Consider the following 24,707-nt stretch of genomic DNA (forward strand, 5'->3'; position numbering starts at 1 on the left):
TGCTACCAAATACTACTCTACAATCACTGTCGTGACTTAAAGTAATGATATAAATGAATATTATACCCACACCATTCCATCTCCCGAGAAAGCTAGCTAAACAATTATATCTCGAATAATATCTCATAAAGTAGGTACTCAAATAGTCAGAGTGAAGTAAAGTATCGTAAATATATTGAGAAGAATATTCTATAAATATTGCAAGTCTTACAAAAGAAGGAAAAGCTGCTAGAGCCATACCCGAACTCTTCTGAAGACTCCGAGAACTGAAGATTCTATTCTATTTCTATTCCACTATATTCTGGAGACTATACTAAACTTGAGAGAATGTATATATGAATCTTCTTGCTTAAGGTGTGTGTTGAAATGGAGGATGAGAGCTCCTTTTATAGCATGGCAATGACGGTTATGGCGGTTGGAAAGATCGGTAATACCCTCCAACCGCCATAGGGAAGCAATCCAGACCATCCAGCGCCAACCCTGCATCGAACGGCTGCATGGTTCGGCCGAACCATGGGCTAGGCCAAACCAGCTCAATCTCGGCTGGCGGCCTTCTTATCTCTTCCCTTATTCAGAACAACAAATTTTGGGCCTATTGGATTGTGGCAATTCTGTGTTCTTGGCCCATTCATCCATAAGTCTGATTCTCGATAGCGTTCGTTTGATTGATCGTCCGTTTTGCTGCCAATTCTCCTCCATTTTGTGTTATTCTCTGCAAGAGGTTAGAAAGCCTAGTGCTAGTGGAATATAACTTATTCTAACACAAATACACATTGCAAGCATAACTAGTTCTCCTTTATTTTGATAATATCGACGGGTAAAACTGATCGATAACGACCATCAACAGACACCTTTTCTATGGTGGGAGGGAGATAAGGATTAATGTTTGCCTGACCAGCATTGCTTTGTACACTATGGGGTTCTATCATCTTCCTGAGGAGTTCCATAAGAAGATGGAATCAATTAGGGGGAGATTTTACTGGCAAAAGAAGAGATACCATATGCTGAAATGGCAGGCCCTTTGTAAACCAAAAGATTTTGGGGGGCTTGGTTTCATTGACACAAGGCTGATGAATACAGCAATGTTATGCAAATGGATTGTTAAGCTGGAAAATAACTCTAAGGACATGAGTTGTGAAGTGCTGAAAAGGAAGTACCTGAGGGATGGTAGAAGTTTCTTTAGCAGTTCTTCAATTGGGGGTTCTCAATTCTGGAAGGGACTTCATGCTGGCAAGAAGTGGCTGCAGTTGTTCATGGAGAGAAAAGTAGGGAATGGAAAACATACCTTATTTTGGGAGGATGTGTGGTTAGTGTCAGAGTATATGGTAGTTAGAGTCATATTAGGATAGGATTGATTTGTGTGGACTCCTTCCATATCTGTAATCCTTCCATATCTCCTCCCATGTACTCCTATATATACCTGCCCCCTGAGGCTCAATACAATATGTCCAATATTCGCAGTATCCTCTTTCCCCATACTATCCAACATGGTATCAGAGCGGGCGATCTAGTCGCCTCTCTCTCACGCTTCCGCTCATCGCCCCCGGGAGGGTTTCGATCTCCTGGGGGCGGCCACCCGTTTTTCGTTTTTTTTTCTCGTCGTGCTTCGCCGCCGAGATCGATCTCGATCTCCTCGGCATCGTCGAGTCGTCTTCGCGTCATTGTGAAGAAGTCAGTAGCATCGTACCATCCACATCGTCGTCGCCGATCTGGAGGGCATGGCCGACCTGATCTCCACCAGCACCCTGACGTCGCCGGTAGGCCGCGCCGCCCGCTGGTCGTCGGCCTCACCTAGGGCAAGGCCGCCCCGACGCCACCGGCGCCATCTTCATCAAGCTTCGTCCGGGCGCCGGTGTTGCTATGGTCGTCGCGGTGTCGTTGGCGCGGCACAGAGTACGGGGGGACACATCCCTGCCGGTTCCTCCTCGGCGGCCGCCTACGCCTGCAGGCCGCCGTTCACCGTCGACGCCCCCTCCACCATCCACGCAACCATCTGGCAGTCGTCATCTGGAGGTCGTCGTCGTTGCGGTCGAGGTGCGGTCGAGGTGCGGTCGCAACCATCTGGCAGCCGCACGCCCTCCGCCTTCGGTCGCCGGCCTGGCTGACGGGGTGCCGCTTTCTGCTGTCCGCCGGGCTGCCGGCCTCGGCTGCTCACCTCGAGGTTGTCTCCTTGGCTGCGCCGACAGCACGTCTCCACCAGCGCCTCCCATCCGTTCGCCGGCCTCAACGCCCACCGCCTGGCGCTCTCCCTCCCCCCGCTCTGTCTCTCTCGGAGATGGTGGACGCGTTGACTGTTCGTCTGCTCCATGCCAATGAAGTGAGAGATTGGGGATGAGCAAGTTATTCATGGGCTCAGGACTGTGTGAACTTGGTCCATGGACCATGGAAGACGTGGAGTTTGGCTTCTACTGTGGACTACTGCATGCTACTGTATCAATTTTTTTTTCCGAACAGAGTTTGGGTTTGCGTCGCCCACCGCCTCGTCGACATCCGCGCGTCTCCGATATCGGCATCGACTCAGCTTTGACTTTATCATTCCGCCTCGCGCATCTTCGGCTTGATCACCCGTTCAAGCGCCCGGCTACAACGACTTCTACAACCGATCGTCATCGAGCACACGTCTACGTCATCAAGCTTTGGGTTGCCGCTGCGTCGCCCTCTCGGGCTGCAGTGTCGCCGCCTGTGGTCCACCTCTACTGGTTGTTGGAATGCTGAGAGGCGCCCTCCTCAGCGTGGCCTCACCGCCGGTGGAGTTCTCGCTGCTGCATCGACATCGAGCTGCACCTGTGTTGCCCCTTCGGGTCACAGCGTTGCCCCTGTCATCTTCATTGCCGTTCGCACATCGACAACCTCGTCGTCTGCACTGGTCATCATCAGCCGCTCAGAGTCTTCTTCGTCTACTTCGAGCATCGCCGCCGCATCTCCAAGCTGCCATTGTCGCCACTCTAGGCCGGTGGTCCAGCTACCTCTACATGGCTACCGACGTCACCGTCCAGGCCATTGGTCCCGCTACTTCGCCTTCTACTTCATCCAGCATGACTCATCGCCAGCGTCGCCGTATCTTCCTCGACTACACTTCGCTCTTTTCCAACAACCGCATGCTGCTCCGGCAATTCTCCCTCTACGCCGTTCTCGTGCCGCAATCGTCTTGGAGGCCTTCTCTGCTAGTCTCCTCCGACATTGGGATATGATTCATGGTGGTCCCCTGTCTCGCCCGCGCGATATTGGCAACACTGGCGCGCGCGTTCGTCCCGAGTTGTCCCGGAGTCTGGCAAACCTTGTGTGACGTCTCGTCCTTCACGGTTCGACTACATTGGCTCTTCGGCGTCATCTTCCTCAACGACTGCCGCGATTGTGTCACCGTCTTCATCTCCGGTGCATCCTCACACACCTTGGTCCACGACGCCCTCCCGTGCGTCCACGACCACTCTACGGCGCCTCATGCGCTCCCTGTGGCTCGGCTACCTTGACATCAGCTTCCTGACTTCGGCTACAACGACCACGGCTACTCTACGCACGACTTCATCGACCACGGCTCCCTCGCATCCATCGCTTTGGCTATGTCGACAACGGCACAAAGGGCTATCATCCGTGTTGAGCACTCTTGCCGTTTTCTTCTCCATTCCAAGTGTCCACGCTGCTCACGCTTGGACTGCGGGGGGATGTTAGAGTATATGGTAGTTAGAGTCATATTAGGATAGGATTGATTTGTGTGGACTCCTTCCATATCTGTAATCCTTCCTTATCTCCTCCCCATGTACTCCTATATATACCAGCCCCCTGAGGCTCAATACAATGTATCCAATATTCGCAGTATCCTCTTTCCCCATACTATCCAACAGTTAGGACAAGCTCCTCTTAGAGTGCAGTACCCTGGGTTGTATAAATTAGTTTGCAATGTAAGAAGTCTGTCAGACATGTGTGGGATAGGGTAAAATTGGAGTTAAGTTTCAGAAGGCAATTGAATGAAGAGAATACTTTAGAACTACAGGAACTAATAGGTAGGTTGAAAGGGTTTGGTATTACAACAGATAATGACCAAATTGTTTGGCCTTATGGGAAGAAAGGGGAGTACAATGCGAGATCCTTGTATAGATCATTAAGTTTTGGTGGGGTTACATATGCTGGTAGTATGGCAAAGTAAAATTTCTCTTAAGATCAAACACTTTGTGTTCTTAGCCATAAGAGGGAGAATTCTTTGTGCAGTAGAATTGATCAAAAAGAAATGGAGAGGGGGTGATGAATTTTGTAAGCTCTGTGGGAAAAGGGAATGAGTGAATCATGTTTTGTTTAACTGCTCTATTGCCAAATTGTTTGGTGTGTGATTAAAGAGTCTTTGGGGTTAGATTTGACTCCTGGCAACTTAGGGGATGTCTTGGCTATGTTTAAAAAGAAACTAGGGAGTTCAATGGGTGTTTTTTTAGTTGTTGTGTGTGTTTGGACGATTTGGCTCAATAGAAATGATTGGGTTTTTGAAAATATTCTGGTCAAATCTCCTTTGCAGGTGGCGTACAAGGCCGTTGCTATGATGCAAAGGTGGAAGGAGTTACTAAAGGGGGGAGGTCGAGGGCAAGTAGATAACTGGAGAGACAAGATCTTGGCAAACTTGGCGCGGCTGCGGCAACTTTGTGACCCTCCTGAATTCATCTTACGCTGGTGGTTGATGCTGGAGCTGGTTTTTGGGTGGTGTTTTCTCTGTGATCGTGGTGTCAGCTTTGCTTGAATGTTAGCTGGAAACCCCAGCCTGTTTATTAGTTTGTGTCCTGGTTTTCTTTTTCAGTTAGATTGTTGTTTGTTTGAGACTCTGTTCCTTTTGGCTTGGTTTTCAAGCTGGGTAATGAAAATTGCCTGATCTCAAAAAAAAGAAAAAAAAAGAAAAAGCGGCGTCAGGACGACGGATCGGCGCCTCGGCGGCGGCTGCGGTTGATACGGAGGAGATCGCGGCAGCGGTTGAGACTTGAGAGGAAGGCGGACGGATCAAGACACCGCTCGGCCGTTTTCTTTTCGCTGATTCCGGATCGCGATCGATCGAGTCGCGCGACGGTGGTGTGCGGACTGCGGAGGAGGAGCGCGTAGTTCCGATTTTCTGATCCACACATGTGCTTACATGCAAAAATTTCGCGATTCCCAGCGACACGAAATATTAACAGAATTCATTTGGTTTAGATAAGCCATACGCGTGCGACGGCGCCGAATCTATCCACCAAGATAATTAAACTAATCTCCAGATTATTTCTCATCCAAGCCTGCTTCCCTCCTCTATAAATTGACTCCACCCCGGCCGAGGTTTCCTCACCCATCTCATCAACGCCTTCTTGCTCTCTATCTCTCTCTTTTTCGCATCCTTCTTAGTATTGGCAAAAGCTCGTTGTCGTGCTCCGGCCATGAAGACGACGATGGCGGCGGCGGCGACCTGCCTCGTGGCGCTGCTGGTGGTGGTGCTCGCGGAGGCGGCCGGCGTGGGCTGCACCACCGTCGCCTACAATGACCGCAGCCTGGTGATCGACGGCGAGCGGCGCATCATCATTTCAGGATCTATCCATTACCCGAGGAGCACCCCGGAGGTATAATGAAAATTAGCTATGGATATATTGATCGCTATGCGCATGCATGCATGCATGCAAAAATACGTGTGATTGTGGTAGGTCTTAGCCGTCTTTTGATATTGCATGTACATGAGATGAGATTAGTACGTGCGATTTTGGTTTTGTTCTTCATATATATGCTATACACCAATCTCAAAGGATCGCATAAAATCTAACAGTAGCCGTCATTTATATCTACTGTAATTATTTCTTATAGATCACATTTATATCTACTCTAGATGTCTACAAATTTATATTCTCTCAGTTTTTCTAGTCATACACCCGCGCACATCATTATTCTTTTTTTCACCAGTTGCTTGGCTCATAACATCGTTATACATATGGTCGAATATGACTAACAGTACGTATTTACTTAAGTAGATTAATCTTCGCATCATACTTTCACAGTACGTATAATATCCTACTAGCGATCGATCGACTATGATAGAATATATGACTAACAGTACGTATTTACTTAATTAGATGAATCTTCGCATCGTACTTTCACAGTACGTATTAAGTACTGACATGAAGATCAGTGTTAATTAGCTATACTTACAGGCTACTATATGTCGTATTAAATAGCCTAACCTCACCATCTTTATTTTCATTGGTCTGTCGTATTTCAAGGCTAGCTAGTAAAAAACTCAGAAATCGTATTTTCTTCTGACCTCATATATATTTCATGAATCTCAGATACACACACATGCCGGTATATATATAACTTATATAGTTATACACTGGGAAGATGATCCCGGTGAGAAAAAAAAATCATTCCGATATGTATACAATTAATAATGATAACTTTATTTTCAATTTAAATGGAAATTCTAGTTTTATATTTTGTTTTGTTAATGTGGTAGTTTTTAATTATAATTAAGATCTGCTCATGCTAATACTGGGCCTGCCCTGGGGCAGTGTGAGCGGTGCAATCGCACTGGGCCCCACGACTTCATGGGCCCCCGGGCCCCGGCCATGTACACAATAATACCTCTGCCTAGCCTGCACGGTCAATACAATTTACACATAAAGCAGTAAAGCACAGATTATGTACAGGCACGTTAACGTTAGCAAAAACCAGGAAACCCATCAGTTCTTGCGCAGTTGCGCCGCTGCTCAGGAAACATCATCGCTCGGCGTTGAAACCATCTCCTTCCTCTCGAAGGCCTGGGCTCTCCTCTCAATTGGCAATCCTAATTAAGCAATTGGTCTCTCTGGGCTGCCATTAATTAATCTCATCCTGAAGCCTATGTTCTATTCTTATATTCTTAGTAGTATCTTGAACACAAAATTCAGATAGAACTTCACTAATTTCTTTTTGTTCTATAGCTACTAGAGTTGACTGGTTGAGATAGGAGCTTTAAGTGAATAGGTTCCTTCTCAGTTCTTACGATATGTACGTAGTTAATTAGTATCTCTACATCACAATCTTCTTGGTTGAGTCATTCCTCTTGCAGTCTTAACACTAACAGATGACGTGCTCTTTAATTTATAGGGGACATATAAGATATTATAAACTTAAATAGTTTCAATATTTGATGTATTCCTTGTATAGCGTTTATACTATTCAATTATCACCAAACGTTACTTTGTGCTTAATGATGTCTTAAAGTTCAACATTTTTTCCTATTTAAAATAAAAAAAATATTTTACATATATATTTACTAGCTACTAGTATTGTAGGGCCCTTTATTTTTGTCTCGTACTAGGCCCTCAAAATTTCATGACTAGCCAATGATACACGTATATTTATCATGTTTCCCTCTGGTGCAGATGTGGCCTGATCTGATTAAGAAAGCAAAGGAAGGTGGCCTTGACGCGATCGAGACCTACGTCTTCTGGAACGGCCATGAGCCCCATCGCCGCCAGGTTAGTTCTGTCTCCGATAAAATATGTATACTGCTTTAGCTGTTACTGCTATTTATTTAGTAAGTAATCGAATATGTAAATCCACAGTAAATATTTTACGATTTAAAACTAAGCTTATGTAATTCAAAGCAAGGCTGTTCCCCATGTATATACCCCATGTATATACGGAGGAGTACTATTTATTTAGTAAGTAATCGAATATGTAAATCTACAGTAAATATTGATTAAAACTAAGCTTATGTAATTCAAAACAAGGCTGTTCCCCATGTATATTATTTAGATGAATTAAGCTTAGTTTATACATCCTTATATTCCAGGCTGTTCCCCATGTATATTATTTAGATGAATTAAGCTTAGTTTATACATCCTTATATTCCTTGCGTATAGATCGCAGTATCGCTACTTGTAGCTTATTTTGCAAACCCGATTCTTGATATTTCTAACCAATGCATGAAACAAAGTAGTATAATCGAAATTCTTGATATTTCTAACCAATGCATGAAACAAAGTAGTATAATATATGCCATCTCCTACGATGGGTCATATAGAAGTGACTATATATTCAAACTAAGAATATATGCCATCTCCTACGATGGGTCATATAGAAGTAACTATATATTCAAACTAAGAATATATGCCATGTCCTACGATGGGTCATATAGAAGTAACTATAGTTCAAACTAAGAATATATGCCATCTCCTACGATGTGTGCATTTTGAAAAATTTTAGCCTATTCTAGCAATGTTCTTCTGATGACCTACGATGTGTGCATTTTGAAAAATTTTAGCATATTCTAGCAATGTTCTTCTCATGACCTTCGTGAAATGTTCTGATATATATGTAGTACAACTTCCTTCTCATGACCTTCGTGAAATGTTTTGATGTATATGTAGTACAACTTGCCTATTCTAGCAATGTTTCTCATGACCTTCGTGAAATGTTATATATATATATATATATATATACACGTAGTACAACTTACTTCTCATGACCTTCGTGAAATGTTTTGATATATATGTAGTACAACTTTGAGGGGAACTATGACATTATCAGATTTTTCAAGGAGATCCAGAATGCTGGCTTATACGCTATTCTTCGCATCGGGCCATACATTTGCGGCGAATGGAACTATGGGTACATAACTGTATATGCTCAATTTTACACACGTTTGTGTGATAGATAAGGGAATGTTGAATACTATTTCACTAGCACACTGCACTAATCATACTTTTTTTAATCGTTTTCCTCATATGCAGAGGACTTCCTGCTTGGCTACGTGATATTCCACAAATGCAGTTCAGAATGCATAATGCGCCATTTGAGGTAATGGGTTATAATAATAAATTAATTCAAACATGTATATATTCATATATTATGTATAGCAATTGAAATTTTGAGCAATTGTTTTGTTTCCTACTGAATAGAATGAGATGGAAAACTTCACGACTCTCATTATCAACAAGATGAAGGATGCCAACATGTTTGCTGGTCAAGGTGGCCCAATCATCCTGGCACAGGTGTGATGCATGCTAGCACCCTCGATCTGTTGCCAATAATACAAGTTATTCAATTACAAATGCATTGCTTGTATCTTTATATATATATAGTACCGCTCTATTGCCAATAATTTAAGTTATTTAATACAAATGCATTGCTTGTATCTTTATATTATAGATCGAAAACGAGTACGGAAATGTCATGGGCCAACTGAACAATAATCAGTCTGCGTCTGAATACATCCATTGGTGTGCGGACATGGCCAACAAGCAGAATGTCGGTGTCCCATGGATCATGTGTCAGCAAGACAGTGATGTGCCGCACAATGTGGTGAGCATGACTTTCAATTTGTTTAAAATAATGTATAATGTTTGTATGTGTTTAAATTCTTTTATTGATTGTTTGAAATTCATGCCGTTGTTTCTTTTCCCGATTAATTTAGGTGAACACCTGCAACGGATTCTACTGCCATGATTGGTTCCCAAATAGGACTGGCATCCCTAAGATTTGGACAGAGAACTGGACTGGATGGTATATATATATTTATAATTTTCTTTCATCACATATATATGTTTCTCTTCTATTGTAAAAGAACTTTTTTAATATTCAAATATGAATTGAAGCATATCTTTTGTGACTTTCATTGATTCGGATTAGGTTTAAAGCCTGGGACAAGCCGGATTTCCATAGATCCGCCGAAGATATTGCTTTCGCAGTTGCAATGTTCTTCCAAAAGCGTGGTTCTCTCCAGAACTACTACATGGTATGTACTCTCAATTTCTTGTGGCTTTCTCACATATATATATATATATATATCTCACAATGAATCGAACTAATTGTTGCCATCACACCATTTTTACCAGTACCATGGTGGAACGAATTTTGGTCGCACCTCAGGTGGCCCGTACATCACAACTAGTTACGACTATGACGCACCTTTGGATGAATATGGTGAGAAATTAACATACAACATTTTGGGCTATTTAATTAAATGCACAATTAATAAGCTATAAATCATAGTATAATTCTGATTTTCCTTTGGTTTACCTATCATAATTAGGTAATCTTCGGCAGCCGAAATATGGCCACTTGAAGGACCTCCACTCTGTGATCAAGTCCATTGAGAAGATTCTTGTCCATGGGGAATATGTTGACGCCAACTACAGTGATAATGTCACAGTATGATTCATGCCATACTTTCGCAGAATTTCCCTAACAGATTCAAGTTTTCTAGCAAACTGATACATGTGGTTCACATTGATAATTTCTTTTCAACATATCTGATGCATTATGATCACTTATTTTCTAAAGGTTACCAAGTACACCTTGGGCTCCACCTCAGCTTGTTTCATCAACAACCGGAATGACAACAAAGATCTTAACGTAACCCTTGATGGAAACACTCACCTTCTGCCTGCTTGGTCTGTGAGTATCTTGCCTGACTGCAAGACCGTTGCCTTCAATAGCGCCAAGGTATTTTTCCAATCATTATTGAATTCTGACTATATAATTTGATTGATGCAGGATCTATGATACTACACTATTGTTACAAGCTAATTGTTAAGATTGTTTTTTCTTTCGTTTTTTTTTTGGAACAATTAGATCAAAGCCCAAACGACTATCATGGTAAAGAAGGCTAACATGGTAGAGAAGGAGCCAGAGAGCTTGAAATGGTCATGGATGCGTGAAAATTTGACGCCCTTCATGACTGATGAGAAGGGAAGCTATAGGAAGAATGAGCTCTTAGAGCAGATCGTCACATCAACTGATCAAAGTGATTACTTGTGGTACAGAACAAGGTATTGGCCAAAAAAACATTTTTATTGCAACTTTTACATGATAAGAAGCATTTTTAATGTTAACTTATTATTGAATAATATGCTGCCTAATTTTGACACATAAAATGAAATGCAGCCTTGACCACAAGGGTGAGGCGAGCTACACTTTGTTCGTGAACACAACAGGGCATGAACTATATGCCTTTGTGAATGGAATGCTTGTTGGTAAGTAGCTAGTTAAATTTAGCTTCTTGCACAACATAACAATTCGTGGTAATTTTCTCATTGAGATGTTAACTATCAATCTGGTTGGCAGGTAAAAACCATTCTCCAAATGGACACTTTGTTTTCCAGCTTGAGTCAGCAGTAAAGCTTCATGATGGAAAGAACTACATTTCTCTTTTGAGTGCTACCATTGGTCTAAAGGTTTCTAATATATTTACTAAACAGTTCATTAAAAGCCTGTCACTATATTTTTTGTATATGTGTTGTTGTGTATGATGAAAGATATTTGTTCAATGTCAAACAGAACTATGGCCCTTTGTTTGAGAAGATGCCTGCTGGCATTGTTGGAGGACCAGTTAAGTTGATTGACAACAATGGCACAGGGATTGATCTCTCCAACAGTTCCTGGTCATATAAGGTGCACAAAATCTCTATCAATTGTCAATTATTACTATTTAATTATCAACTATATTTCTATGGATATTTTTAAGACTTTTGATGACGTATGTTATTAGGAAATATACCAGCAAATTTTTCCCTTGATTCAATAGATTGTTTAGATTAATTAATACTCGTCATCTTACCACTTTAGTTACCTCCTAAGAGATAAGTGGAGCACCCTAAATATATGTTTCTATTGATTGTAATATTACTTTGATTTTCTATTTCTAGGCTGGCTTGGCAGGTGAGTATAGGCAGATCCACCTGGACAAGCCCGGTTACAGATGGGACAACAACAATGGCACCGTCCCTATCAACAGGCCCTTTACGTGGTACAAGGTATTATATAGGTTGATATGTATTATCCATATTGTATTGAGCTACGAAATAGAAGTAATTCCCTTGTTTTATTTTTCTATTTAGACTACCTTCCAAGCTCCAGCCGGTCAGGACACGGTGGTGGTGGACCTCCTAGGGCTGAACAAGGGCGTGGCATGGGTGAACGGGAACAACCTTGGCCGTTACTGGCCATCATATACAGCGGCGGAGATGGGTGGCTGCCATCACTGCGACTACCGCGGAGTTTTTCAGGCTGAGGGCGATGGACAAAAATGCCTCACGGGATGCGGTGAGCCGTCGCAACGGTACTATCATGTTCCACGCTCCTTCCTCAAGAATGGCGAGCCCAACACACTCATTCTCTTCGAGGAGGCCGGCGGCGACCCTTCACAGGTCATCTTCCACTCTGTCGTGGCAGGCTCTGTGTGCGTGTCCGCTGAGGTTGGGGATGCCATCACACTATCCTGCGGTCAACACAGCAAAACCATCTCGACCATCGACGTGACCAGCTTTGGTGTTGCGCGTGGTCAGTGCGGCGCCTATGAGGGTGGGTGCGAGTCCAAGGCTGCGTACAAGGCTTTCACAGAAGCTTGCCTTGGGAAGGAGTCATGCACAGTGCAAATCATTAATGCTCTCACCGGCTCCGGGTGCCTCTCCGGCGTCCTCACCGTCCAAGCCTCATGTTGATGCATTATTGGGGTCTAATAATTAGATTTGGTTTGTTTAGATTATGCTCTAGGAAAACCTGGTGCATGTATTAAGTTCAATATTAAACTAGAGTCTTATATATGTGAGTTAAATTGGAGTGTGATCAAGTAATCTTAGATTGTGTGATATTGGAACAATTTGCATCTATATAGTATTTTTGTGAGTGAAAAAATTATTGTCTTTACTTTGTTTCGTGGAATTAAAGAATATTTTTTGGGGGTTTATAATTTTGTAAGGGTAGTTATTTCTGCTATTTCACTATTAAAATAGATTCCTATAAAAAAAATTCCTATATACCCAGTTCAAAAAGTTCAAAAGAGTAATATAATAAGAATCACCAACAGCATACGTACATGGCCCCTAATCTCAGGTTTTGGCGGATTTTTGCTAAAACCACAATCCAACAGATTCCCTACTCGCATGTGCCGATCTACGAATTCCCTACTCCAGATTTTTCGCTCTCCACATCTAGAGAATTGATTTGGCTTCCAATCGCCTAATCCAGCACATTCGCGCAGAGGAGGCGAAATGTTCCCATCCAGCTCATCATCTTCGCGCCCTCGTTCGCGGCATCATCTTTGCGCCCTCGTTCGCCGTGAGGTCGTTCCTCTGTTCCACTGCCAGCGTCCTCTTCCTTGAAGGCGACTGGAATGCCGTCATCGCTCCCCCAAGCTTCTTTGGCGTCAGCTTTCTTTCCGGGGGCGACACATGCTATCTGATTGCTATGGCGGTGCTAGGCAGAGGACAACAACGCTGTCACGGGTTTCCCAAGCGTGAGCGCCGTCTCAATTCCGGCCGCCGCCTCGGTTCAGCCTGAATCGGTCTGTCACCCCAACAGCTGCTGAAATTGCTGCTGCAGCTGTGAGATGCTGCTGAAATTGCTGGTGCTGCTGAAATTTTGCAAGGGCAGCAGCTGCTGCTGTGTGCTGTCACGGGGAGGGCGATTGGCGGTGGGGAGAGGGGCGAGAGGAAGCGGCGCTGCTTGGGTACCGCCAAGGGGAATCGCGATCACGAGTGCCGTATAAACGAAAAACGAAAAAAAATATGTTGGTGGTTCAACAGAAGGGTCCACTTTTTAAGTTTTAGGAATTAGATTTAGGTGTTGTGTTGAAAAGATCAGTTTTTCAACTTCCTATTTTCAGTTTAGGAAACCAAAAACATTTTTTTTTTGAAGGAGATTATACGAGGACTGTTGGTGATGCTCTAAGAAGGAAGATAATTTTAGAGTTCTCTGTAGTCATCTATCCATTTTAATTGAAATGTAGTATGAGTCGTCTCACCAAGTTGGCTCTAGCTTAATTAGGCTCTCAACTTTTTTTTTTGTGACCTCAGCAAAAAAACCTATATTTTGAGTATGGAAGTTTCTAGCATCTATGCCTTGAGGATTGTCGTTCTGCATGCCGCAAGCTAGGCTTTGATTGAAATGTTGTTGATCTGAATGATATCGCAGCTTCATTGTACGGTAAAGATAATTACCGTACAAGGGTTATTATTGCAAATTGAAAATCGGAAGATAATTAAGTAACAAGTGTCAACAGTACGGCAGCTACAAAACGTCCTATACTACACAAAAGCAAAGAAGCAAATCAAACTTGTTGCTACGTATGTTCCTGTAGTCTTCATAAGCAGGGAGTCTTAACTTCACATTTACGTACACTTACACCTTACTGATTGATGGTAAAGCGTGGTCAATCCAAATGTTCTGAAAATGACAAAAAAAAAAGACCTGAATTAACTAGTTTACGGAAAGAGTAATTAGATCACAAGCTAGCCTGCTCGTTAGTTTACATTCCTACTTGTCAGGCATGACAAACATCACTAAAAAAAAATAGTCGCAATCTACCCTGATCCATTGCAACGGCCGATGGGCATCGAGCAAGCACATAGCAGCAGTAGAATACCCAAGGAAAAAGTACACCGAAGGTGCCTCAACCTGTCATCGAGTTACAAAATTATCCCTAAACCACAAAATCACATATAGAGAAGATCCCTCAACTTATAAAATTGTTCACTTTAAGTCCTTTAGTGGTTTTGACCCTGGTTTTATTTGACGTGGCGGCTAAGTCAGTGTGGGACCCACGTGAGCCCCACATGTCAGGGTGTCCATGTCAACACCCTCTCTCTTTCCCCTCTTCTCTCCCTTCCTCCTCTCCACTCTCTCTCTCTCTCTCTCTCACTTTTATCCTAATTTGGGGCAGGCCGGCCGGTGGGTGGGGAGGTCGCCGAGGCGAGGCAGGAGAGGAGATCTGTTGACTGGCGATGCGGCGGCGGCGGCGGCTGTGACGTTGGGGAAGGGAGGCGACTCGCGGCAGCGGCCGGCGAATCGGCGGCGGTGGTGGCGACGACACGGGAGAAGGGAGAGCGTCATCGCGTGTGCGACCTCGGTGTCGAACCATAGGAGAGGCCCGGGAGGTGTCGGCGGTGGTGGCGGCTGCGACGCGGGAGAAGGGGATGGTGTCACCGCGCGGGCGAGCTAGAGGCTGAATATCCCTGTGGCAGCGAGGTAAGCGACCTCGACGGCATTGCGCCTGCTGTCGATGACCCACGTGAGCGCGCACTCGTCTTCGCCATCCTCAAGCTCCACCTCCCAGCACTCACCCACGACGCCCGCTGCATGCCCGCGTCGTTTCCGCCTCGCTGCCGCCTCCCCGGAGGAGCCAAGCCTCAGATGGTGATGGCGACGGCGAGGTGGCTCGAGGGCGCCGTGACGACAAGCAGCAGGGATGGGGAGAGAGAGGATACCGTTGTCGTTGTGTCGCCCATCGCCATAGGGGGAGGCCCTCTCCTCCCTTCCCCCACCTCATCCCCGCCATCACTGGAGGAGCCAAGCCTCATATGGGGATGGCGACGACGAGGTGGCTTGAGGGCGCCGCGACGACGAGCAGTGGGGATGATAGAGTGAGGACACCGCCATCATCGTGTCGCCCGTCGCCATGTGGGGAGGCCCTCTCCTCCCTTCCCCCAGCTCATCCCCGCTGCCGCCGGAGGAACCAGGCCTTGGGATTGGTATGCCGACAGCAAGGTGGCCTAGGGATGCCACGGCGATGAGCAGCGGGGAGGGGGAGTGCGACAGGAGAGCGAGGACACCGCTGTCGCCGTGTCACCCGTCGCCATGGGAGGAGGTCCACCTGCTCCCGCGTTGTCATCGCCGACGCTGCCACCGCCGCGTCGCTCGTCGTCGGTCGCCGAACGTTGGACCTCCTTCTCTCCCGCCTCAGCTAGCTGGCCTCCTCCCCACCCACCGACCGGCCTGCTCCACATGAGGATAAAAGTGAGAGAGGAGGAACGGAGAGAAGAGAAAGAGAAAGAGGGTGCTGACGTGGACACCCTGACATGTGGGGCCCACGTGGGTCCGACGCCGTCTCAGCCACCACGTCAGACAAAACCGAGGTCAAAACTGCCTGAGGACGCAAAGTGACCCAGTTTCGTAAGTTGAGGGATGACATATATTTGGTTTAATAGGTGGGGGACGATTTTGTAACTTGATGACAAGTTGAGGGACCTTCGGTGTACTTTTTCCAATGCCCAATATCATAGGGGAAGCCGACAGTAAGAATGGTGTCTCCTGGAGTGGATTGGTGGGCGCTTGGAGGCTCAAGCGGTGGCAGTTGAGGCGGGGACAGGCTGCCAGCTCTGGACATCACATGAATGTGTGTTGGCACTCTTTATGCTCAGGAAAAATAGTCCACAAGTGAATGAGAACCGCTCAAGTTTTCAACCTAGAGTATTCCACGGTATCGAATCAACGAGAAATAAAATGTATACTTATGTTTCCAGGACTAAGCCAAGAGTGTAGTTTTAATTTGAGAGGATCCTCTAGCCTAAATGACTTACTTGGGCTTCATGTCACTACGCCTAAATGAGCTAACTATTCAGTACAAATACTTTGTTGTGCTTGCTTAAGGCATAAGAGTATTCATCAAAGAATGGGGTGAACACTTATCACCCAATTTATATGAATGTTACTAGGGCTAATGTGGTAGACCTCAATGGATAGCCATGGTTGTCACCACCTGGCTGGCTACGTCCTTTGTTGCTCTAACCTGCCTTCCTAGACAAAACTATGCCGATCACCACAACCATACATGGAATTACTATTCAACTTATTTGCAATCATAAGCAATGCAACCAACACAAACAAAGAATGGATACTTTAGGTAAAATAGACTAGGAACCAACAAGCAAGCAAGTTACTAATAACATGCTATCCGATCAAAAAGACTAAAAGTTTACTCCCGTGGAGCCGCATCTTTGAGGAACAAGTCAGACGAGGAGCTCACTTCCCTGTCTCCTATGAACTTCTTCCTCACCCACTCTCAACTCTATTCTACAATTTTGGCAGCATGAGGCATTCTCCTTGAGCTGATCTCCACTCCAAGTGTTATCGATATCCTTTTTCAAAGTGTACTAGTAGGAGGGGCTATTAGCAGCCAAATGAGGGTAGGTCTATGGCTGGCCAGTCGGCTCAATAAAAGGGGTGCTGGGGAGGGGGGGAGGGGGGCTGGCACCACCTTATGTTAGTGGTTGGCCGGTCAACAAGGGTGACTGGCTGGTCGGTTCATGGACAGCTAAGATCATTCCCCTGAGCCAGTTGTAAGTTGGTTAGCAGTCGTTGGAGAGTCGACATGTGTTGGCAGCTGTTAAATACCAATTTTGTGCCGCCAATACCTGCATAAATATGAAATTATGAAACATTCAACATAGTGATAGGGTTTAATTGTAACAATTTCCACGAGTGTTGGTGTATATTTGTATGCAGGTGACAAACTACCAACATTGAGAAGAAATATACATAAAAGTGGAGGAGAATTTCATCCATTGAGTCTTGGGCCCGCAAACTCATCGAAATACTAGAAACTGGGCCCAAAGAATATCATTGGGCCAAGGAGTCAATTGTCAGGGCCTAGGAGGAAGCCCACTGCCAGGGGAGCTGGCCAGGGGTCAGGCGACCTCTGGGTTCGGCAGACTCCGGCCTGGCCCAGCCCAAGTACAACCGCCCATGACAGGTATGACCAACTTCTCTATGGCGGCTGTGATTGGTATTGATGCTCCTAACTGTAGGATCGAAACACAATAACTAAGCCAACCAGAGGGGGTTGAATGGTTGGTATATCCAAAAACCCAAACTTTTTGCGGAATAGAAGGTTACCCTCAAATTCGATGTAGATCAGTCTGATCGGAGTAGTCCCGGTTGGAGGAATTCTGAAGTTCTCGGTACTTTCCTCTTTTCTTTTTGTACATTGTCAATTACTTTGCTTTAATATATAATATCTTTATCGAATAATTGAGATTTACTTTGTGCGGTTTATTTCTTAGTTCCATTAACGTACCGGAATATTGTGCACTAGAATTAGTGTTTAATTTAATGTTTGATCGACATTAGAGTAGTATTTAAATAGTATAGACATAGTATCTATATGTCATAGCCTGAATTTCCATTTCAGGATTTATAAATTATTTAATATATTATTCTTAGAATTTATATTAAAATTTCATTAATTTACAAGTGAAGTTAAATGTGGGAACTAAAATTTCCTAAATATAAAGCATGGCTGGACTTAATTTTTATTAAATTCTCCATGATTAATTGTACTCTCTGGAATTTTCTCAGATTTTTTCATAGCTCAATTCCTAAGTTTAATAATACAAAGAACATTTAAGAAATTATTTAAATAATAAATTATTCATTAAATGATCTGGTTTTAATTTTATCAAATACTTTGAGTGCCCAATTATTTTCAGAATTTTTATTGAATTATTTGAGCATTGAAAATATTTTTAGCAATTCAAAGATTATTTCGGTGATTAATTTAATTAGAAAAGTAATTAAAATCAACTTTTCCTTTTCGGGCCGAATTAGGAAAAGTCCTCTCACTCTTTGCCCAATCTCCTCTCGGCCTGGAGCCCTCTCCCTCTCTCTCCATCGGCGCTGGCATGAAGTCCCCACTAACCGTCTTCGACCGCGCAGCCATGGACTTGTACGTCCCTTCCGTCTACGCCTGGAACACCGACGCCAGTGGTGCGGAGGCGCCTTCCAACGACAAGATCAAGAACAGCCTCGCCGCCGTGCTTGCCAGGTTTCCTCACCTTGCCGGGAGGTTCTTCGGCGTTGACGAGCACGGCCGGAGGTACTTCGACCTCAACGACGCTGGGGCTCTCGTCCTCGAAGCCACAGCGTCCGCCAGCCTTGCCGACGCTTTGTCGCACGACGTCCCCGCGCACGTCAACGAGCTCTACCCCAAGGCCGACAAGGTAGTTTACCAAAATGGCAACAAGTAGCATAGGCATAATTAGCTAGCTCTAATAAATTATGTGTACTCCTGTGGAAAGTAAGCTAGTACGTAACAACGTTCAAAATGATATCGAGCTGGATTATGACACGAATATATGCTTGGTGTTAGGAAACGATAGACGAACAAACGATAAAGAACAATAGATCAATCATAGAAGACACGAGATTTAACGTGGAAAACCCTCCCAAAAATAGGAGAGAAAAAACCACGGGCGGCAGCCAGCAAAATATCTTCACTATATCTGAGGTGAGGTTACATCGCCGCACGGCGGCTTACAAGAGGTATATATACAGTGGAACCCTAAAAGGGATGACAATCCATACGGACCCTAAAAGGGAGGCTACGGCAGAAGCTGGCCTTTATTAAGTGCAAATGAATTTGGATCAAAACTCAACAAACTCCACCTTGAGACAAATTCCTTCTTGTAGTATGAATCAATCCTTCACCCTAAACACAACAAAGACAAAAAAACACTTTCGGCGCCAAATAGCCTCTCAGGCTAAACCACTATACCAACTAAGCTTGAGCAAAGCTCAAACTTAGCAACAGTTTCAGACTTTGTCATCATATCAGCAGGATTATCATGAGTACCTATCTTGCATACCTTTAGCTTACCTTACGCGACTACATCGCAAACATAATGGTACTTGATATCAATGTACTTTGTCCTCTCATGAAATATTTGATCTTTGGTGAGGCATATAACACTTTGACTGTCACAAAACAAGTTAATGTAAGAATCAACTCTACAAAGCTCAGCAAACAATCCTTTCAGCCAAACTGATTCTTTACATGCTTCAGCAATAGCCATGTATTCTGCTTCAGCGGTAGACTGGGCAACAACAGGCTGCAATGTTGCCTTCCAACTCACAGCACAACTACCAATGGTAAACACATAACCTGTGAGTGACCTTCTCTTATCCAAATCTGCAGCAAAATCTGAATCCACATATCCAACAAGCCCCTTATCAGTCCTGCCAAACTTCAAGCAAGCATCAGCTGTGCCTCTGAGGTACCTGAAAATCCACTGAACAGCTTTCCAGTGTTCTTTACCAGGATTAGCCATGTATCTACTAACCAAACTCATAGCATGAGATAAAACTGGACGGGAGCAAACCATGGCATACATCAAAGAACCAACAACACTAGAATATGGAACTCTAGACATGTATTCTACATCCTCATCAGTACTAGTACATTGTAAAGCTGATAATTTAAAATGAGGTGCAATAGGAGTGCTAACAGGCTTTGCATCATGTATGTTAAAACGCTGAAGAACCTTCTTAATGTAGCTTTGCTGACTAAGAAATAACAAACCAGAATTTATGTCTCTAGTGATTTCCATACCTAGAATTTTCTTAGAAGCAACAAGATCCTTCATATCAAACTCACTACTCAATTGTTTCTTCAATGTAGTGATTTGTTCCTTGCTCTTGGCAGCAATCAGCATATCATCAACATATAACAGCAAGTATATATGTGATCCATTAACAAATTTAATATACACACAGCTATCAAATTCAGACCTCTTAAAGCCATGTGACAACATAAAGGAATCAAACCTTTTATACCATTGTCGAGGAGACTGTTTCAAACCATACAAAGATCTTTTCAACTTGCAAACATCATCCTCCTTACCAGGTACTATAAACCCTTCTGGCTGGTCCATGTATATCTCCTCCTCAAGCTCTCCATGTAAAAATATTGTCTTCACATCTAACTGCTCAAGCTCAAGATCATGCATAGCAACAATACAGAAGAATGTGCGAATTGAACTATGCTTTACAACTGGAGAGAACACATCATTATAATCAACGCCAGCAATTTGACTGAAACCTTTTGCTACTAACCTTGCATTAAACCTCGGAGGCCCGCTAGGAGATAAACCCTCCTTTCTCTTGAAGATCCATTTACAATGAACAGGCTTCTTCTGTTTTAGCAAGTGCACAAGCTCCCATGTGCCATTCTTCTCAAGAGACTGCATCTCCTCCTGCACAGCTTCAGTGTATGTGGCTGGCTCAAGAGTATTCTCCACCTGTTCAGCACAACTAAAAGCATAATAAACCATATCACATTCCTCAATAAGGCGGACTGGAGCTCCACAACTCCTCTTTGTTCTGCGATGTGCAATAGGTTCATCTTGTGGCTGCAAAACAGGAGGTGAGTGCTGAACAGTATCATTAACATCATTACTAACAATTTCAGTTTCCTGATCATCCACGTGCTCCACCTGCACGCTAACATATTGCTGCTCCTCATCTGAACCACCTGGTATGACATCTATGGGCAAGCTGTCATTAAACATAACATATTTATTGAAAACAACACTCCTTCTCATGAAGGTCTTATTAGTTTCAGGATTCCATAACTTATATCCTTTTACTCCTGAACCATAACCAAGAAACAGACCTGAGCTCTAGGCTCTAATTTTCCATTATCAACATGAGCATAAGCAGTGCATCCAAAAACTCTCAATTGTGAATAATCAGCAGGCATACCAGACCATACCTCAATGGGAGTTTCCTTATTAAGTAGGATAGAAGGCGACCTGTTGATCAAGTAGCAGGTGGTGTTAGCAGCCTCTGCCCAATAATGCTTGTTCATGCGAGCGTTGGACAGCATACAACGAGCCTTGGAGATGATGGTTCTATTCATGCGCTCAGCCACACTATTCTGCTGTGGAGTGTACGGGATGGTGTGATGCCTACCGATGCCTTCCTTCCTGCAGTAATCATCAAAAGCATCCGAACAGAATTCACCACCATTGTCAGTGCGAAGTACTTTTACCTCCTTTTCAGCTTGCCTTTCTATCATGACTTTCCACTCTTTAAAAGCAGCAAATGTATCATCTTTATGTTTCAAGAAATAAGGCCACACTTTTCTAGAGTAATCATCAATAATGGTAAGCATATAACAAGCGCCACCAAGAGAGGGCTTACGAGAAGGCCCCCACAAATCAGCATGTACATAATCAAGTATACCTTTGGTGCGATGAACTGAGGTATTGAATTTTACCCTCTTGTGCTTACCAAAAACACAGTGCTCACAGAACTTCATGTTACCTTGAGTGCAGCCATCCAACAGGTTCCTCTTCATCAATTCTGCCATACCAAGTTCACTCATATGTCCAAGACGCATATGCCACAGGTTAGTCTTACTAGGTTCATCTTTAGAAACAGCAGCAGCGGTAAGAGAACCATGTAATGTACTTCCTCTAAGGACATATAAGTTTGCAGAATTCATATCACCAATCATATAAACAAGAGAACCTTTCGATACCTTTACAACTCCACCTGAACCGGAGTATTTGTATCCTTCTGCATCAAGTGTGCTGAGAGAGATGAGATTTCTCGCCATCCCTGGTATGTGTCTCACATCTTTCAGCGTGCGTGTCATGCCATCATGTGTCTTGATCTGAACGGAGCCAATGCCCATGATCTCACGTGGGTTATTATCTCCCATGCGCACAACATCTCCATTCTGCACAGACTTGTGAGAACTAAACCAATCTCTATTAATGCAGATAAGAAACAAACATGCAGTATCAAGTATCCATTCATCATGACTAGCAACACAACCAGCAAAAAAGACAAGACAATCTGCTGAATCAGAGTTTTCAGCACTGGTAACAACAGAGGCCTTACCATCAGATTTCCTTTTCTCCTTATTTTGCAGCTTCCAACATTCTTCAATGAAGTGATTTTTCTTTTTGCAATACTTACAGAACTTTTTACCTCTGGACTTAGAACGGCCTCTACTCTGGCTCTTGTCACGATCATTGCTGTCGTTGTAGGTTCTTTGCTCAGATCTGCCTCTGACCTGCAATGCTTTGCCCTTAGAGGAAGACGCATCAGACTGAACCATACCTTTCATCTTCTCCCTGTTTTGGAGCGCCTCATAAACTTCCGCTAGGGTTAGTTCATCACGGCTTAAAAGTATGGTGTCACGAAAATTTGCATATAAACTAGGCAGTGAGCATAACAGTAAAAGACCTAAATCTTCATCATCAAACTGTACCTCCATCGACACTAGGTCGGCAATGATCTCCTTAAAGACCGATATGTGGTTCAACACAGAACCACTCTCCTGCAACTTGTGCGAGAACAACTTCATCTTGATATGCATCTTACTGGTTAGATCTTTAGACATGCAGATCGATTCCAGTTTGAACCAAAGTTCTGCAGCAGTCTTTTCCTGCAACACTTTTTGCAAAATATCATTAGATAGATGAAGTTGGATCAACGACAGAGCCTTACGATCTTTCCGCTTCTCCTCAGCAGTCCACTCAGTCGTTTTCTTCTTCCCGAAGCTTTCCAGGGCCTCATCAAGATCCGAAGTTTGCGCCAGAACAGCCCGCATCTTTACTTGCCACAGCGAGAATCTCGTCTTGTAGTCTTGCAGCGGTAGATCATACTTCATCGCGAAACCCTAATCTGAGAACAAGCTCTGATACCAATTGTTAGGAAACGATAGGCGAACAAACGATAAAGAACAATAGATCAATCACAGAAGACACGAGATTTAACGTGGAAAACCCTCCCAAAAATAGGAGAGAAAAAACCACGGGCGGCAGCCAGCAAAATATCTTCACTATATCTGAGGTGAGGTTACATCGCCGCACGGCGGCTTACAAGAGGTATATATATGGTGGAACCCTAAAAGGGATGACGATCCATACGGACCCTAAAATGGAGGCTACGATAGAAGCTGGCCTTTATTAAGTGCAAATGAATTTGGATCACAACTCAACACTTGGTACGTTGCAGGAGCGTGCCGACGAGCCGCTGTTGCAGGTGCAGCTGACACGGGACACGTGCGGCGGGCTGGTGATCAGTGTCACTGCCCACCACCATGTCGCCGACGGCAAGTCCATGAGCGTCTTCTTCGTCGCGTGGGCGGCAGCCGTGCACACCCGTGAGACCCTCCTCCCGACGCCGTTCCATGACCGTGGGGTCGTCGTCGTGCCGTCTCGCCTGCCGCAGCCGGCGTTCGACCACCGGAACATCGAGTTCAACGGCGGCGAGCACGGCTAGAACAACTCCTACGGCGCCCTCCCATTGCACAGGATCGGGAACTTCTCCGTGCACTACCCCGAGGAGTTCGTCGCCCGGCTCAAGGCCCGGGTGGGCACGCGGTGCAGCACGTTCCGGTGCCTCCTGGCGCACGCGTGGAAGATCACGGCGGTGCGGGGCCTCTCGCTAGAGGAGTTCACGCAGGGTCAGGATCGCGGTGAACTGCCGTGGCTGTGCTAGCCCAGCGGTGCCCATGGACTACTTCGGCAACATGGTGCTCTGGGCGTTCCCGAGGATGCGGGTAAGAGACCTCCTCTCCTCCAGCTACGCCACGGTGGTCGGCGTCATCAGCGACGCTGTGGCGCGCGTCGACGAGCGGTACATCCTATCGTTCATCAACTTCGGGGAGGTGGCCGCCGGTGAGGAGCTGAGTACACCGACGGCGGCGAAGCCCGCACGGTGCTCTGCCCGGACCTTGAGGTGGACAGCTGGCTAGGGTTCCGGTTCCATGAGCTCGACTTCGGCTGTGGGCCGCCGTGCGCATTCCTGCCACCCGATGTGCCCGTCGAGGGGATCTTGATGATCTTCGTGCCGTCATGCGCGGCGAAGGGTGGCATTGAGATGTTCGTGGCGCTCGACGACAGCCACGTCAAGGCCTTCAGCCAGATATGCTACTCCATGGACTGATCACAATTTTCATCAATGGATGCATTTGGACTATTTGCCATCTTCTCCAATACCACACTCCCAAATGCCATCTTCCCAAAAAAAACTTGAATAAATTGCCATTGGTCCCCCTACATTAGTTGATTTCATGCCATTTTGGTCTATTATTGACGCTACATCAGCAGCCACCTCATGACACTATAAAAAAATGACATTGATACCCCTGCCCTTTCAGTCCAAATTTAACACAGCCGACAGCAAATAAAACATAGCCAACTTAACTGATAGATGCA

The 24,707-nt window shown here is 44.8% G+C and overlaps 1 protein-coding gene and 2 pseudogenes across 2 annotated transcripts; all 3 read left to right on the plus strand.

The window, feature by feature from the left end:
- The first annotated feature begins 2,275 nt into the window (after positions 1-2,275).
- Positions 2,276-3,305, plus strand: LOC107279071 (uncharacterized; annotated as a pseudogene).
- A 1,804-nt stretch (positions 3,306-5,109) lies between these two features.
- Positions 5,110-12,729, plus strand: LOC4348337 (beta-galactosidase 13-like). Of its 2 annotated transcripts, none has more exons than XM_066304432.1 (17): positions 5,110-5,564; positions 7,359-7,454; positions 8,528-8,589; positions 8,712-8,778; positions 8,880-8,972; positions 9,130-9,282; positions 9,395-9,483; positions 9,610-9,715; positions 9,816-9,903; positions 10,013-10,131; positions 10,264-10,425; positions 10,555-10,751; positions 10,867-10,955; positions 11,047-11,156; positions 11,260-11,373; positions 11,628-11,735; positions 11,820-12,729. In XM_066304432.1, the coding sequence occupies exons 1-17, from the start codon at positions 5,385-5,387 to the stop codon at positions 12,420-12,422; spliced, it is 2,436 nt and encodes an 811-aa protein (XP_066160529.1). In that variant the 5' UTR covers positions 5,110-5,384; the 3' UTR covers positions 12,423-12,729. The 2 variants fall into 2 exon arrangements, with proteins under 2 accessions (XP_066160529.1, NP_001410858.1); NM_001423929.1 differs by having other exon boundaries at positions 5,295-5,564; positions 8,477-8,589; positions 11,820-12,684.
- Positions 12,730-17,442: 4,713 nt separating this feature from the next.
- Positions 17,443-24,435, plus strand: LOC107277818 (tryptamine hydroxycinnamoyltransferase 2-like; annotated as a pseudogene).
- The last annotated feature ends 272 nt before the right edge of the window (positions 24,436-24,707 follow it).

The sequence above is a fragment of the Oryza sativa genome, chromosome 10 (genome assembly GCF_034140825.1).
Source record: "Oryza sativa Japonica Group chromosome 10, ASM3414082v1".
Taxonomy (NCBI): domain Eukaryota; kingdom Viridiplantae; phylum Streptophyta; class Magnoliopsida; order Poales; family Poaceae; genus Oryza; species Oryza sativa.

Bases quoted from the DNA above. Each gene is read 5' to 3' on its own strand.
- LOC4348337 (NM_001423929.1), top strand. From the start codon at position 5,385: ATGAAGACGACGATGGCGGCGGCGGCGACCTGCCTCGTGGCGCTGCTG. The intron at 9,716-9,815 runs GTATGTACTCTC...CATTTTTACCAG, and splicing joins CTCTCCAGAACTACTACATG to TACCATGGTGGAACGAATTT. The intron at 11,736-11,819 runs GTATTATATAGG...TTTTCTATTTAG, and splicing joins GGCCCTTTACGTGGTACAAG to ACTACCTTCCAAGCTCCAGC.